Raw genomic sequence first — 13,648 nt, 5'->3', positions numbered from 1 at the left:
TAGTGGCTATCTGAGAGGCATATGTCGGTCAACTATACCACCTACGCCTATGTCTATGAACTACAAAGAAAAGCAGTAAGATCCATTGCTCCTGATACTTTATGTGCTTATGCCTACCCAAAGGCCATAGCCCAGTCTGCTGAATGACTCTACGATACTTTTAACTGGCTTGCGTAGACTTGCTCAAATACGAGCGGCGTAATTCGTGGCATTTTATCTCCTTCAGGGGTTTTGAATTGGTATGCTTGGCTTTGTCCCTATAACCACCACATTGGCATTCATCATAAACCGTTCTAGATACATAATCTACTCGAATGCCGTAAGTAGCATCTTAGCCGAGTAATATTAGAGCTTATAGTATTGAAAAGATGTATAGATATCATCCTAGAATTCAACCTGAGGTTTGACCAATATCTACCTGTCTAGTAGGTGCACGTAAGGTTCATACGGGAACCACTACAGAAGTTGACGCGGATCAACATCTACGATTACACTTATATCAAATGGACAGGTTCGAAGAAATGGCAAATCGCTTTGTTAACACGAGAATATTATGTACGATTGATGTCAATCCCAATATAGTATGCCAACCCGACTGAACCACGAGGGTGCAGCTCTTTTACATGCAGAACTATGATGTTCGCCACCCTTGGACCTAGGCGGTAACCGACAAGTAACCTATCAAACCGCCTCTAGGTTCGTGACGCCCTCTTTCTATGGCAAAACTACCAAGCCGTACAAGTCGAGGACCGATATATATCCCCCTAATACGTAATATGCTACACTCCTATCAGCCTTCACTGCGCCGTTATCCGAAACCCGTCATTTCTAAGCACCCCTCCTCTGCTGGCAAAAAGCGACGAAGAGCACATTTATACCAAATATAATTGTCGTTCCATCGTTAATATTTTGTGCCGGGCCATGCCTTGTGAAATGACCGCTAGAAGATACTTGGTATCCAACCGTAGTTGTTGATGGGAATTGCCAAAATGTCTCTGGAGTTGACGAACTCTCACTACGGGCTAGCCCATCCGCCAGCAACGTCAACCCATTCAGCCAAGCACGAACCTTCCTTACCCTCAACATCTACAATATCAGTATCGCAACGGCAACGGCAACCAACGCCGTTCTCTTTCTCTGGGTCCCACTGGTCCCAATACTCGTCTTCTTCGACTCGTTTCCTCTCGTCTTGAGTTGTCTTCTCAAGGTAAGGCTCACGAGGAAGCTGGCGAGCAGGGGCATTAGCCGGGCAATGTTGGATAGTAGTATGTCGGTAACCGAAGTCTCGGAAATAATGGATGTCGCGAGGCGCCAGAAGAATACCAGCAGCAAGGGAATGGATAGGGGCATCACCCCACTGGCATATAATTAGCAAGACTGAATTGTGCTCGAATGATCAGGATGACCTACCCGTTCCACCCAGAAACCACCACTACGATCCATCATCTCGAAGAAGGCCTTATACTCCTTGCTTCGGAACCAGCTGAGCTTCGCGATTTCGAAGTTAGACCAGAAATGGCACATATTATAACTCTCGCCCTCCATGGCTTCGGGATCAATCTCGGGCAAGTTCATTCGGCCGGGGTCGCTCCGCAAGATCTCTTCAGGTAGTGGCGGTTTGAAGTTAGGGTCGTTCTCAGGAGGAGCCGGCTTCTCTGGCTTGGGCTCGACGAACATCTCCCATAGACCTTGAGACGTGATGTTGTTCAGGCGCTTGTAGGCAGAAGCATATCGGAAAATGTTGGGGACGGTCTCGCGAAGCTCCTTAACAGCGATAGTGAAGCCGTACGTCTTGTTATACTCGATCATCTTACGGAATGGGTCACTACGTATTGGCATTAGTAGGTAAGAGCGAGTATCAAGGACCAGGCTGAACATGGAACATACTAAGTAATATCACAGAAGTACTTGATCTCGGGCTCCAAACGCCAGTACCATTCATATTTGGCGAGAAGAGGGTGGTCATAGAAAAATCTGTACCGTATTAGTTAAGTTTAGAAATCAGCGTGCTTGTTGCCTAGGTACTTACCCAGAGTAGAATCGGCACATGGCGTGGTAGCTCTCTAGACCACCGTACATCACAGCGGCGTCTCCCTGTTTAGCGATACCCTCCTTTGCAACTTTCGGGTCTATCCAGTCTGGGTATCCCCACATCTCTGGGCCAACCTTGCCAAACTCAACCGGAGCAGAAGTGTAGTTGCGAACGATGTCCTTGAAAGTCTGGTTGAAGTCTCCATCGTTCAGGAAGACATAGGGATAATGATACCATCTGTTGAAATGACGCTCGATAGACTTAATGGACTGAATGACACCATCAAGCTCCTTGTTTCGGGCGAGAACGACAAATGCGCCATTGACTCGTTCTTGCGTAGTATCGGGTGCGAGACAGCCTGAGACGAATACTTTGTCGTGTTCTTCGCTAATTTTTCTGTTCCGAGACACGCGGCCATTAGCAAAAAACAAACATATAACTCGATATCATGCAACATACCGGATAGCTGGTGGTGCGCCAGCAGGCATCAATATCCTCCCCGGAGAGCTAGGATGCCTAACAAATAATACGAGGATGAGGACAACGACGATGCATGGAAATAGAACGACCACGCCTAACGGGACAGATATGCTGGAGTTGCCTTTTAATCTGAGAGGTCTTCTGAAGAAAGCAAGTCGCGATGTTAACCTGTTGAGCTGAGGTCTCTTCTCGCCCGAGGTAGGAAGCTGAGGCGTGCTCATAGCTGCAGGCACACGCCTGTAAGCGCGCCGAAGCAGATCCATAATGGAGCTTAACGACGCCCTCGCAGACGGCAGACAGCAGTCGGAGAGGTTGAGGTTGAGGTTGATACGCAGCTATATCAGCACTATAGTCGTCTTTCTTCTCGTACAATCGGCAAGTCGTTGATTCTATCGTGGTTGTCGTAATCGAGGATGGCTTATTCAATCATACAAAAAGGACCCGTTACCGCCGTCTATCCGTATATTCGTTTAGTGAAATGCGAAATGCGCAGAGTAGCGAGCGGCAAGGGAAAGATCCCCTCTCGAAAAGTTGGATGATGGCAAAGGTATTGGATGAATAGGTTATAGATAGGTAGGCAAATAGACGGTCAATACGCATACGCGTCAGACACGTTACCCCCTTTTGATGTTGTTCAACCAGTCAACGGGGTTGAACTTTATCGTATCAATCTAGCAGATCGAAAACGACTGCATTGGTGCCGTCGACAAAGTTCGACGGCGATAATTCATAAACCAGGCGCGAGAAGTTGCCAATTGCCAAGGGGCGACAATGAAAAAAAAAAAAAAAAGGGGGTTCTGGTCAGAAGTTGGAGTGAAAGACCAGATACGGAATAAAATGGATACAAGGTCAAAAATTTGGAATGAGATACATTAGGTACAGTGAAAAAAAAAAAAAAAAAAGAGAAAAAAACCAATTAGGACTCTTCTGACACTAACAATTAAGCTACATTTGACAGGCCAGTGGTGAAATTATGCTTAGAATAAGGACAAGCAACCAATCAGGGTTTTACATGACAAAGAACATGCACTGTGCAATTGGTTAGGTACTTATCTATGTACTTATCATCCCTTGGAGGCTGAGAGGAGCTTGTGATTTAACTGGCTAGATTAGGTACAATACATAGGTACCTGAATGTTATCTAGACCCACATTAGATACCGGCGAAGATCTTTTTCCGGGCAGCTGGGGCTTAGCACAAGTGGCTCAAAGTAAAAAATAGATTTAGGGCCAACCCGAATTTTGGAGATTCCCCAGAAGTTCTCTAGAATTTCAATGTTCCAGAACACTGGCGATATTATACGTGCCGCCATGTTTCTCGATGATTGCCGCCGCTCGAATCTCGTACGGAGAGGCAGCTTGTTGACGACACTGGTTATGACCCTACTCGATTGAGATCCTGGCCATCGCATTTATTGACTTCCTGGCTTCGGTTAACTACTCGCTATTCTGCTATACTTAAATAGCGATATCTACCTGCAAGGAAGTTGGTTTCCTCTAACAACGAGCTTGAAGCTACGATTTCGTGTGTGTATGCAACTTGGCCCCATATAGAACAACGTATTTCACAATGTTCTGACGGGTCGAAGACGTCTCCGAGACTAGCGGTATCGTACGAAAGTCAACTCTTGAAGATGCCCACGCCTAGGAGATCCCAAGAACTGTGCGGTATCAGAACGTGCTTTGCGATGACAACGCCTATCATGACATGAGATGTTAAATATTCGCAATCTGATTCCCCGTATTAACTGCCACACCATACGCAGCCAATTTGCTACGAGCATCTAATAGAGTGCGGCCTTGATGAGGCATGGTGAGGTCACTGCATATTAAAGATATCTTGTCTTCAAAAATATACCACCCAAGCTTACGATGCCGTCTTAGTAGTTCATGCCGTTCATGCCGTTCATTCCTGACTGGTTACCTATTTGACAGTGATGCTTGGGCGTGCCTATTCTATTGTCCCGGTTATTTGTTACGCTGCTGGGCATCCCTCTCTACATCTGCCGGTGAGAGGCGAGTGCCTGCGGGGACCTCAGGCGAGACTCGATCTTGTAGAGTTGCATTTTGTCTTCCCGCCTAATTACATCAATAAAAGATCTGCCTCCGCAGGCCGAAAACAACAAGACCTTATTTTGTCATATCCATTATCACATATCCTATAGCTCAAGTCGACATGGTGTAAAGGCTGCTATATAAAGAAATTTTGACCCCCATTGCCTAAAAGAGATAAAAGGGATAGACCTGTCAACAGCCTGTCCAATTAGCTCTCATCTCCCATTGGGCTGTCATCTCAAGATACCTGCCTATTAATTACTTCAAAGCGCCAAGAATCCCGGTTCGTGGACTCTCCGCATTCAAGATGGCTTCCTACGGAGAATGGCGTTGCATCATCAGGAGTGGGTTCTGGGGAGAAGCTGTAGATCCGCCGCTATATAACACGATGCTTCCTCTATAGCCTACTCTGTCCTAGCTCTTTCAAAAGACTTCGAGTTACGTCAAGTGACTAAGGTTAATTTTAGTACTTCGTCATAGATCGTATATCAATATGCGTTTGTTGACGACGGCTTCGGCGGTGGTCGCCCTAGTAGGCCAGGGTGAGTAGTCTTTTTTGCTACTTGTGGTATAGAAATAATAGGGGCAACACTAATACTAGATACGTCAGTTCTATCGCAGGACCCCCCAAAATTCCCCTTCCCAAGCAGCTGCTCCGGCGTTGCTGCTCCTCGATATGCCTACACGCTTGATTCTGGCTGGGAGGTGACCAAGATCGCCAGCGGTCTTCGTCAACCCCGAACTATCATCTTTGACCCCCTCGGCCACATGCTAGTGTTGCAAGCCACCTCTGGTATTTCAGTCCACACTTTCGGCCCGGATGGTTGCATCAACAGCACCAAGACCCTCTTCCAAAACTCGGGTCTCAACCACGGTCTCAGCTTGACACCTGATGGCAAGACCCTCTACGCCAGCTCCCAGACGACAGCCTGGTCGTGGACGTACGATGCCGCCGCCTTGACGCTTACGAACCAGAAGACAGTGGTCAGCGGAATTGGCCAGGGTATTCACTCGACCCGAACCACCATCGTCTCTCCCAAGAACCCGAACCTAATCCTCGTCTCCGTCGGCGCCGCCTCGAACTGGGATAACCCAACTATCGACCCGAGCGTCGGCCGTGCCATCGTTAAGGTCTTTGACATAAGCAAGGCACCTGCTAACGGCTACCAATTCAACAGCCAAGGTACCGTGCTAGGCTACGGTCTACGTAACGAAGTTGCTCTCGCTTTCGACCCCAACGGCCACGTATGGGGTGCCGAGAACAGCGGAGACGACTTCAGGAGAACCGTCAACGGCCAGTCAACGGACATTCACATCGACAACCCTGCCGAGGAACTGAACTACCGTAAGCCTCGAAATTTCTGATAGAGAGAATTCAAAATACTAATGTTGCCCACTGCCTTTTTAGTCGGAGACCCCGCCGCGCCCCTTGCGAACAACTGGTTCGGTTACCCAACCTGCTTCACCGTGTGGGAGCCGTCCAACTTCCCCGACAACACTGCTCTGAAGACGGGCTCGCAATTCGTCGTGTCTCCCAACTCGACCTTCAACGACGCCTCGTGCGCGGGCAAGGCTATCCCGCCGCGCCTATCATTCCCGGCACACATGGCGCCCATCACCAACGCCTTCGACCCCGCCGGTCAGAACCTGTACATCACGTTCCACGGCAGCTGGGACCGACAGCCCGCTCAGGGATACTTCGTCGCCGAGATCCCCTTCAAGAAGAACGCGGACGGCAGGTACGAGCCTGTGGCCGCGGCCGACAGCAAGACCGGCTACAAGAACATCATCGGCGCCCAGAACCCGGGCGGCTGCCAATCGCCCTCTCTGACCATGAGCTCCTGCTGGCGTCTTGCCGGGCTGAGCTGGGACCAGGCTGGCGAGCGACTCTTCATCAGCTCCGACAACCAGGCCCAGGGAGAGATCTTCGTCCTGAGGAAGAAGGCCTAAGCAAAATAGGTAGCCAGCCATGTAGTATATGGCAAGGGGGTTACGCTGGAGGAGATAAGGGTACGTTGGAAGTTGGCGGGTTCTCGTTAGACTTTCTATCTTCTTCGCGTGTACGTAAATTTAAGTAGGTCACCAGACGCCGAGTAAAAGGGTTCAACGATACCTTGGATGTTTTGGTCTTTGTCTGCTGTTGCCGCTTTTGCGTGAGAGAATGTCATCTTACGGAGTGTGTGATGCGAATGCACACTTTACTTTGAGGTTATATATGCTTTCTGCTGCCATTATTCTATACAGTAAATGACTGGAACGGATAGTTGCCTATACCCTTAACTACAATTTATAAAGTAGGTAACTAGCAGAAGTAAATAGGGCCTCATATACTACTATAAATTCTCTCTCTTAATCAAGACAGTTTACGAAGTCACGAAGCACGGGGAATATTTCGAGGCGAGTGAATAGACGGAATCAATAGACTATGATCGTTCTAGTATTATTGTTCCAGTCATCGACTCAGTCTAATCGGAATGCTAGTATATATACCATTGTCCATTGCATAAGCACCTAACCTATAACTATCATACGAAAGGGACAATACATCAGCATTTGAAAAGCCATTAACATAACATTTGACTCCAAGCAACCTGGGTATCATAACGCTACTCCTTCCCTTGTTGGACTTAACTTCAATTTAACCCACGATAACCTCTGATTCCAACCTACTGCAGCGCGTACAGCTTCCTCGGCTGCCCTCCCGCGCAAGAGCTAAACTTCCACCAGCGGCCATGCCACGCGCCAGCAATATTCACGAGCCCCCACTTGATAGGAGCCGGGATAGGCGGCCAGTTCGCCCACGCACCGTCCTCGGCCGTGCCGTCTAGGTTGAGCAGGAAAAACGGCACTACGTCGAGGGTCCCTGCTTTTGTCACCGTCGTCTTGCCCCAGCTCTTGAACGTAGCCGACGCTTCTTCTGCCGCGGCGGATCCCGGCGCGGGGGCGTTCGCGTGGCCTGATAAAGCGGCAATGGTGGCGATTTCGCTGTGGAAATGGGCTTCGAAGGGCTCCTGGAAGGACTCCATGATCTTGACTAGTTCCGCGCCGTCGAACGTCCCGGGCTTCGGCTCTACGGCCCGGAGGTATTTTTCGAACTGGGCCAGCCCGCCCAAGAACGCCTCGTGTTCCTTGTGAGTGCCGGCCCAGATGGTATTGTCGTTGAGGACGGCCTCGACCTTGGGGAACAAAGTGGCTTCCTCGTCGTCGTGGTGCGAGGCTACGAATTTGTGCCATGTTAAAGCGTACCCGATGAAGTCGGCCTTGTCGACGGGCTTGACGTGCGGGGCTTGCTGGTACACCGAGTTGTAGCCGCGGAGGATAGCGTTGTGCAGGAGGGCCATGTGCGTGGCGCCGGTGGTGAATATATCGGTCTATGGAGGAGGTGGTATGGTGTTAGTTGGGTCATATTGGTCTTTTCTACTTGATCTTGTCTGCTTTTGTGATATGTTGCCCGGAAGTAAGAAGCAAAACCGGATCAGGGAGAAATACCTTCTTGGTCTCAAACTGAGGAGTCGTCACCAGCTTGATAGGAGCATCAGCCCAAACCACACTGCCCACCGTGGCGGGATCTAGAGCCGGAGCAGTCATGAAGAAGGGTGATCGTGTAAGGAACAGTCCGATCAGGATGGGAATAGCAATAAGTATAGGTCTATCAAGGATGCTTCGGCGTTGATATTTCACCGGAGGTTCCATCTTGAAAAGGAGCACAAGCTAAGCTCGAGGATGTCGTGGTAGGTGACCTGTTTTTATCTAGTTAGGTGTTGTAGAGAGAGAGAGACACACACACACACACGGAAGCTTCCTCGTACGAGGGGAGAACAGAACATGCCATGCCATATGCTATGCGGGACACCATTGGACGTAAGTGATAGCTACTAGGTTACTATGTATGTAAAGCAATAGCTACCTATGTATGCAAGCTGGCCCCTGTCGATGCAGATTTGCTGAGTAAATCTCCGTATATTATTGGATACCAGAACACCAGGGTTAAAGCTAGCAGGGATGTAAAGTGTATGTAAGCCCAGGCTCGGTTCCAATATTCTACCCGAAGTCTCTATTCAGTCTCTATGTATGTATTCTACCCCCCTTGCGCTTTGGAGGATTCGAACCACCCCCGAGTAAGACCGGTAAGACCGGTAAGACATGTATAGACATGTATACACCTCTCCATCTAAACAAGTCAACAAGTCAACAAATCCAGGGCTACATCATATCATCACTATTGCATAGTAGGCATCAGACACGGAGGCATACCTAATACTGCGATTACAAATAAATTATTTATTCGTTGCCATCTCACCCGACCAACATCGGCGCTGTAACTTCGCTGGCCCTATCCCAGGGCTAGGCTGATAATGAGACGCGTAGTAATGGACGACCTTTCCTGTATACCTCGTCATCACCTCGTAGGGTGTTCCTATACGTAGAGGCATGTAGATCGGACTAACGCCGTCGAAAATGCACAGGCATTGAGTGTACTCGGACGTACTAGCATGCTGTTCCTATGCCGCCCTCTAACCTCGACCTCAACCTCATTTCCCATCATGATCGTCGTAGACTGTAAATTTACCATTGCCTTACGCTGTAGCCTTAAAGGCTAGAAAGAACCCCGTTAAGAGTAAAGGCAAATATATGTTCATTCCGCAATAACCAAGCACATCGTATGCAACCCGGCCTCCGTGCCGAGTTGGATATAGAAACAAGTAATCTAGTTGTCCCCTCCTTCAGGTTGGTATCGTAGCTCTAACACCCATTTATCGTCAAAATCGATACCGCGACGGATCTTAGTCGCCACCTTACGCCATATGACCGGACCGAGTCCGATATCAGCCAGGTATAGCTTCCACTCCCCTACCATGCCGATGTCTCGGTCATCGCCCGACTCCAGCGCCTTCAACAGACCAACTTTCGGTGCGCCGAGGGCAACTATATAGCGGGGGTGGACGTAGAGCTTAGCTCCGTCGATGACGTTGACACGGCCGGTTTGAGGTTCGATGCCACTTGGCAGATCGATTGCCATAACAAAAGCTTCGTTTCTGTTTGACCATTCCATAAGTTCGTACGTAGTGGCCTGGTCAGACTTTCGTAGCTCTTCAAATGGTGTTGTAAGTCCTAGGAGCGCATCGATGATTAGAGTAACGAAGCCTTGCGAAGCTGTCTCTAAGGTGTTACTAGCTTGGCTGACATGCTCGAAAAGCTCCGATTTGGTGAAGATGATGCCTCCAAAGTTGCGAAGGAGACGAGCTTGTTTCCTAATATCTTCCAACAGCTCCCGCTCCCGCTCGATGCCGACCACACACACCAGGACGTTAATCCCATGGTTTCGAAGGTGGCGGGCAGCTGCTAAGGCACGGATTCCCGACTTATTGTTACCAGCGAGGACAACTATAGTGGTTGTACTTGGCGGCGACGCTGCGGCAGCACGAAGTCTAATAGCAGGATCGTCAAGGACACGCATTACGACTTCTGTGATGCCACGGCCTGCATTTTCGGCCAAAAGGTCTTCACTAAACCCAAATTCGTGACGCGCCACATTCTCAAGTGTCTGCATTGGGAGGTGGGCGATGGCTTCGATCCGGCGATTAGAACTAACAGTATAGAATCCGCTAGGCGTTGAGGTACCCTGTTTAGAAAATATTAGTTAAACTCATAAAAGAAGAGGAGCAAAAGAGGATGAGAGGATGGATTTACCCCTGAGTTGACTCGACTCGAGCCAGCAACACTTGCTGTGGTGCTGGCCTTGCGAGACTGTGAACGCCGGGTCATGGACAATCGAGAATCTCCCCGTAGCCGAGAATTACGTCCGCTACCCTCTATTACGCTACCACGATCGCCTCCGTTGGCAAGGTCGTCATCAGCTTCACTCTTCCAGTAGTCGCCAGGGGCGTCTTTTGGTTTGGATGCTGACGAGGGAAGATCCAATACATTCTCGCTATAATGAAGATTCTTCCCGCCCGCCGTTCCAGGCTTCGGCCGAGGGAGACGGTTGTGGGATACCAGACGTTCAGCCTCATCGATTTGATCCTGCTCTTTCATCTCGTCGAATATTTTTCTCTTGTCAAATTTAGCAAGGCCTCCTTCAAAGTCAAAGTCTCCCGCTTCTTGCACGTCCGTAACGTCCTCCGAAGCCCAGCCATTTTCGATATTCCCCTCTACTCTACTTTTCTGGCTCTTCTTTAGCGCTGCGAATGGCTGAAATGACCTAGTAGATTCAAGGATAGGCGTCTCTCTCCAACCCGGGCCTCGATTAGTTTGCTGTGCTGGGGAACCATTGCTATCAGCCACCCTATTCCTGCGTCGACCCCGACCTCGTGTGCTTTTACGATTGTCTTTCCGGGAGTCGGATGGTTCGTCAGGTATAGTGGGAGCTACTTGGGCCCTGTGTTCTGTTATGGTGTTTCGCCTAGAATGAGGAGTTGGGGAAATGCGCAGTCTCGCTGTAGAGGAGTTGAGTGTAGTAGTGGTGGCTGCATCGGTCACCTCATCCGGGGAAGAGTATGTCAAGCGATCGGCAGGATTGGGGATGACTGGAGGATCTCGCTTCTCTGCGATATTTGGCTGAGCATGATAACGTGTGTCGCGGGGAGGAGCTGTGCCTGTTTTGGGAGTCAAGCTCAAGATTGCAGGATCTTGGAAGGCCGAAGGGGGCGCCGTTCTTGAAGTAGGCGTAGTTTCAGTAGTAGTGAGGTTAGGATTTGAGGTTAGGGAAATATCGTTAACATTGCTCGCGCTGATGACCACATGTCCGAAGAATTGATTTGTGCCTACTCCCACGGCTACTTTACGTTAGTCAATCTTCCTATTCAGGCCACCTCTTGATGGTATTCATTATAAAGCCTTGGAACTTACCTTGGTCTAGTGTAAGATGTTGCTGAGGAACAAGACCAGTTAGGATTCCCTGGAGACGTTGGCCGAATGGTTCTTTAAGGGTTACGGTATAATAGCTACCCAGCCACTTCGATAATTTAGCATCCTCAGCCATTGTCACCTACAAGACCGACCAGTAAACTCTTGGATTCCCTTAAAGAAAGGTAACCGCTGCTAGACGCGTCTAGTATTTGTGAAATCACATGTGGAACTCCTCGCACGACCAATCCTGCCCCTTAATCCGTATCTCACAGTACCAGTAGTCTTCTCGTTTCTCGGGAGTAGGTTTATTCAGTCGATATTTCTCAAACCATGGTCAGGAGTTCAGGAAAGTACACGAGCCTGGATTCCTTGAAACTTGTAGATAGGAACAAATAGGTATCCGTAACCTCGGAGACGAACGCTATATTGCTGCGACTCGGGAAATATCTTTTTATAACTATCACCGTTGCCGCGCCAATCGAAATCGAAGTCGATACACAGGAAACCGAATTAGTCTAGGAATCAGTACGGTTACAGCGCTGGGAGGTTTGCCGCATCAGGTCCCATCAACATTCAAAGTTGTCGCAGACCGTATAATTGACAGGTTTATTTAGCCGTGGTTACCTAGAACAATAACAGAGAACCACCTAATTGGTGGGAGCACAGCGGGTGATCAGATTTGACGTGAATACTTTGTACGTTGAAGGTAGAACATTGAATGGAATGCCGTCTCAGGTAGAAATAAGTCATTGTATATTTTGGTCTTTCCATTTGTTAAACTGCATTAGTCTAAGCTTCGCTTATCGATAACACACTATAGACCCACAGTGACAACACCAATCACATGTAAAGTGATTTCCTAGCTGAGTATGAGGTATGTATTATGTATTATAAGGGATGTATTAACAGGAGGTAGTTAATCGCCATTTATACTGGCTAACAACATTGAAGTTCATTCAAAATACTCCGCAACACTCAATGCATGTATACTAGCAACAATGCTGCGCTCTACTATTTCCTATTTATTTCATATTTCATCTTGTTTCATGACTTCAGTAAGCTGGTGTCAAGTAATCATGTTGCTTGCCACAAAAAGCCGGCCTCGATGGACGATGATGGACGATGCTATTGAATACGTTGTTACACTTCGTAATTATGCACCCTTAACCATACGCTGCCATAGCCTCTTCATCATCGTATAGATCAATGATATCCGTCTGCTTCCCCTTGGAAGATGCCGAAGTTCCCTTGTTAGCAAAGTCCGAAATCGTCACTGGTTTCTTTATCTTGGTTGCAGATTCCGCGCTGTAAAGCCTGTTGTAAAACTGTATGACTCGGGGGTGAGCCATAACTTTCTTACTGTCGAAACGCAGTACCTGGAGCCCCTCCCTGCTCGTAGCTCGACTAAGCGCAACGTATGCCTGTCCCTTCTCGAACACCTTACCAAGATCAACCTTGACTCTCTCCAGGGTCTGGCCTTGGGCCTTGTGGATAGAGAGAGCCCAGGCAAGAATAAGGGGTAACTGTCTGCGCGCTGCTTGGACCTCGCCAGTAGGTAGTTCAACCTTCCAATCCTCCGGGATGCAAAGAAGAATTCTATGGGTTCTATCCGTCGCGTTGAAGCGGACAACTGGATACTCTTTGTTGTCCTTTATGTTTTCAATCTCACGACTGTACGCTTTAATTTTCTTTTTTGACCGGGCGTCCGCCTCGCCTTCGTCAGCCGATTCAATCTCCTCATCGCGGGCACCCCAAATATCAAATGTCGCTTCGTTCATAAACCCAATCACTTTGCCCAGTGTACCGTTCACTAACGTCTCGTCCATATTCTTGATCAGCATGACCTGGGCACCTTTCTTCAAATCTACAGCCTTGGGAGCCATCATATTCGAAAGCAACCTTTCTCGTAAATTAGGCTCGCCTGAATCAGTGGCGTCATAATGATATGTGGATCCAGGGAGGTTGCGTAATCGAGACTCATTGGACCTCTCAACCTCTTGGCGGGTTGGGAATCTAAGGGCGAAGTTAGCACACATTATTCTAATACTTTTCTAGGGAGGAAGCCAATACAATTCAGTCACTTCAAGACCATCATCAAAGGTTAACGGCCGCGACAGACTCTTGAACGTTTGGATCGTATCTTCGCTGATCCGACCGAGACGCATCTCATTCAGCATGTTGGCAAATTCTAACCAGTATTAGTAGTGATAAACTATGGGGCGGTTCAATAAAA

The 13,648-nt window shown here is 48.6% G+C and overlaps 4 protein-coding genes across 4 annotated transcripts; 1 reads left to right on the top strand and 3 right to left on the bottom strand.

The window, feature by feature from the left end:
• Positions 1–512: 512 nt before the first annotated feature.
• On the bottom strand, positions 513–3,384 carry F4813DRAFT_370357 (glycosyltransferase family 15 protein). Its single transcript, XM_049244522.1, has 5 exons — positions 2,492–3,384; positions 2,030–2,428; positions 1,888–1,974; positions 1,411–1,825; positions 513–1,357 (listed from the first exon to the last, which is right to left on the bottom strand). The coding sequence occupies exons 1-5, from the start codon at positions 2,773–2,775 to the stop codon at positions 1,016–1,018; spliced, it is 1,527 nt and encodes a 508-aa protein (XP_049096530.1). The 5' UTR covers positions 2,776–3,384; the 3' UTR covers positions 513–1,015.
• A 1,484-nt stretch (positions 3,385–4,868) lies between these two features.
• On the top strand, positions 4,869–6,929 carry F4813DRAFT_204191 (soluble quino protein glucose dehydrogenase). Its single transcript, XM_049239587.1, has 3 exons — positions 4,869–5,108; positions 5,177–5,911; positions 5,975–6,929. The coding sequence occupies exons 1-3, from the start codon at positions 5,060–5,062 to the stop codon at positions 6,514–6,516; spliced, it is 1,326 nt and encodes a 441-aa protein (XP_049096529.1). The 5' UTR covers positions 4,869–5,059; the 3' UTR covers positions 6,517–6,929.
• A 1-nt stretch (position 6,930) lies between these two features.
• F4813DRAFT_204177 (uncharacterized protein) lies at positions 6,931–8,350 on the bottom strand. Its single transcript, XM_049239586.1, has 2 exons — positions 8,056–8,350; positions 6,931–7,937 (listed from the first exon to the last, which is right to left on the bottom strand). Exons 1-2 carry the CDS (start codon positions 8,257–8,259, stop codon positions 7,233–7,235), a joined length of 909 nt encoding a protein of 302 aa, XP_049096528.1. The 5' UTR covers positions 8,260–8,350; the 3' UTR covers positions 6,931–7,232.
• A 459-nt stretch (positions 8,351–8,809) lies between these two features.
• On the bottom strand, positions 8,810–12,144 carry F4813DRAFT_370343 (YjeF N-terminal domain-like protein). The gene is made up of 3 exons (XM_049244521.1): positions 11,416–12,144; positions 10,258–11,342; positions 8,810–10,189 (listed from the first exon to the last, which is right to left on the bottom strand). The coding sequence occupies exons 1-3, from the start codon at positions 11,546–11,548 to the stop codon at positions 9,275–9,277; spliced, it is 2,133 nt and encodes a 710-aa protein (XP_049096527.1). The 5' UTR covers positions 11,549–12,144; the 3' UTR covers positions 8,810–9,274.
• Positions 12,145–13,648: the final 1,504 nt, after the last annotated feature.

The sequence above is a fragment of the Daldinia decipiens genome (genome assembly GCF_022478715.1).
Source record: "Daldinia decipiens strain CBS 113046 unplaced genomic scaffold F4813scaffold_36, whole genome shotgun sequence".
Lineage (NCBI taxonomy): Eukaryota > Fungi > Ascomycota > Sordariomycetes > Xylariales > Hypoxylaceae > Daldinia > Daldinia decipiens.
The sequence above is the reverse complement of the archived record's forward strand: the minus strand, read 5'-3'. Positions and strand labels throughout refer to the sequence as shown.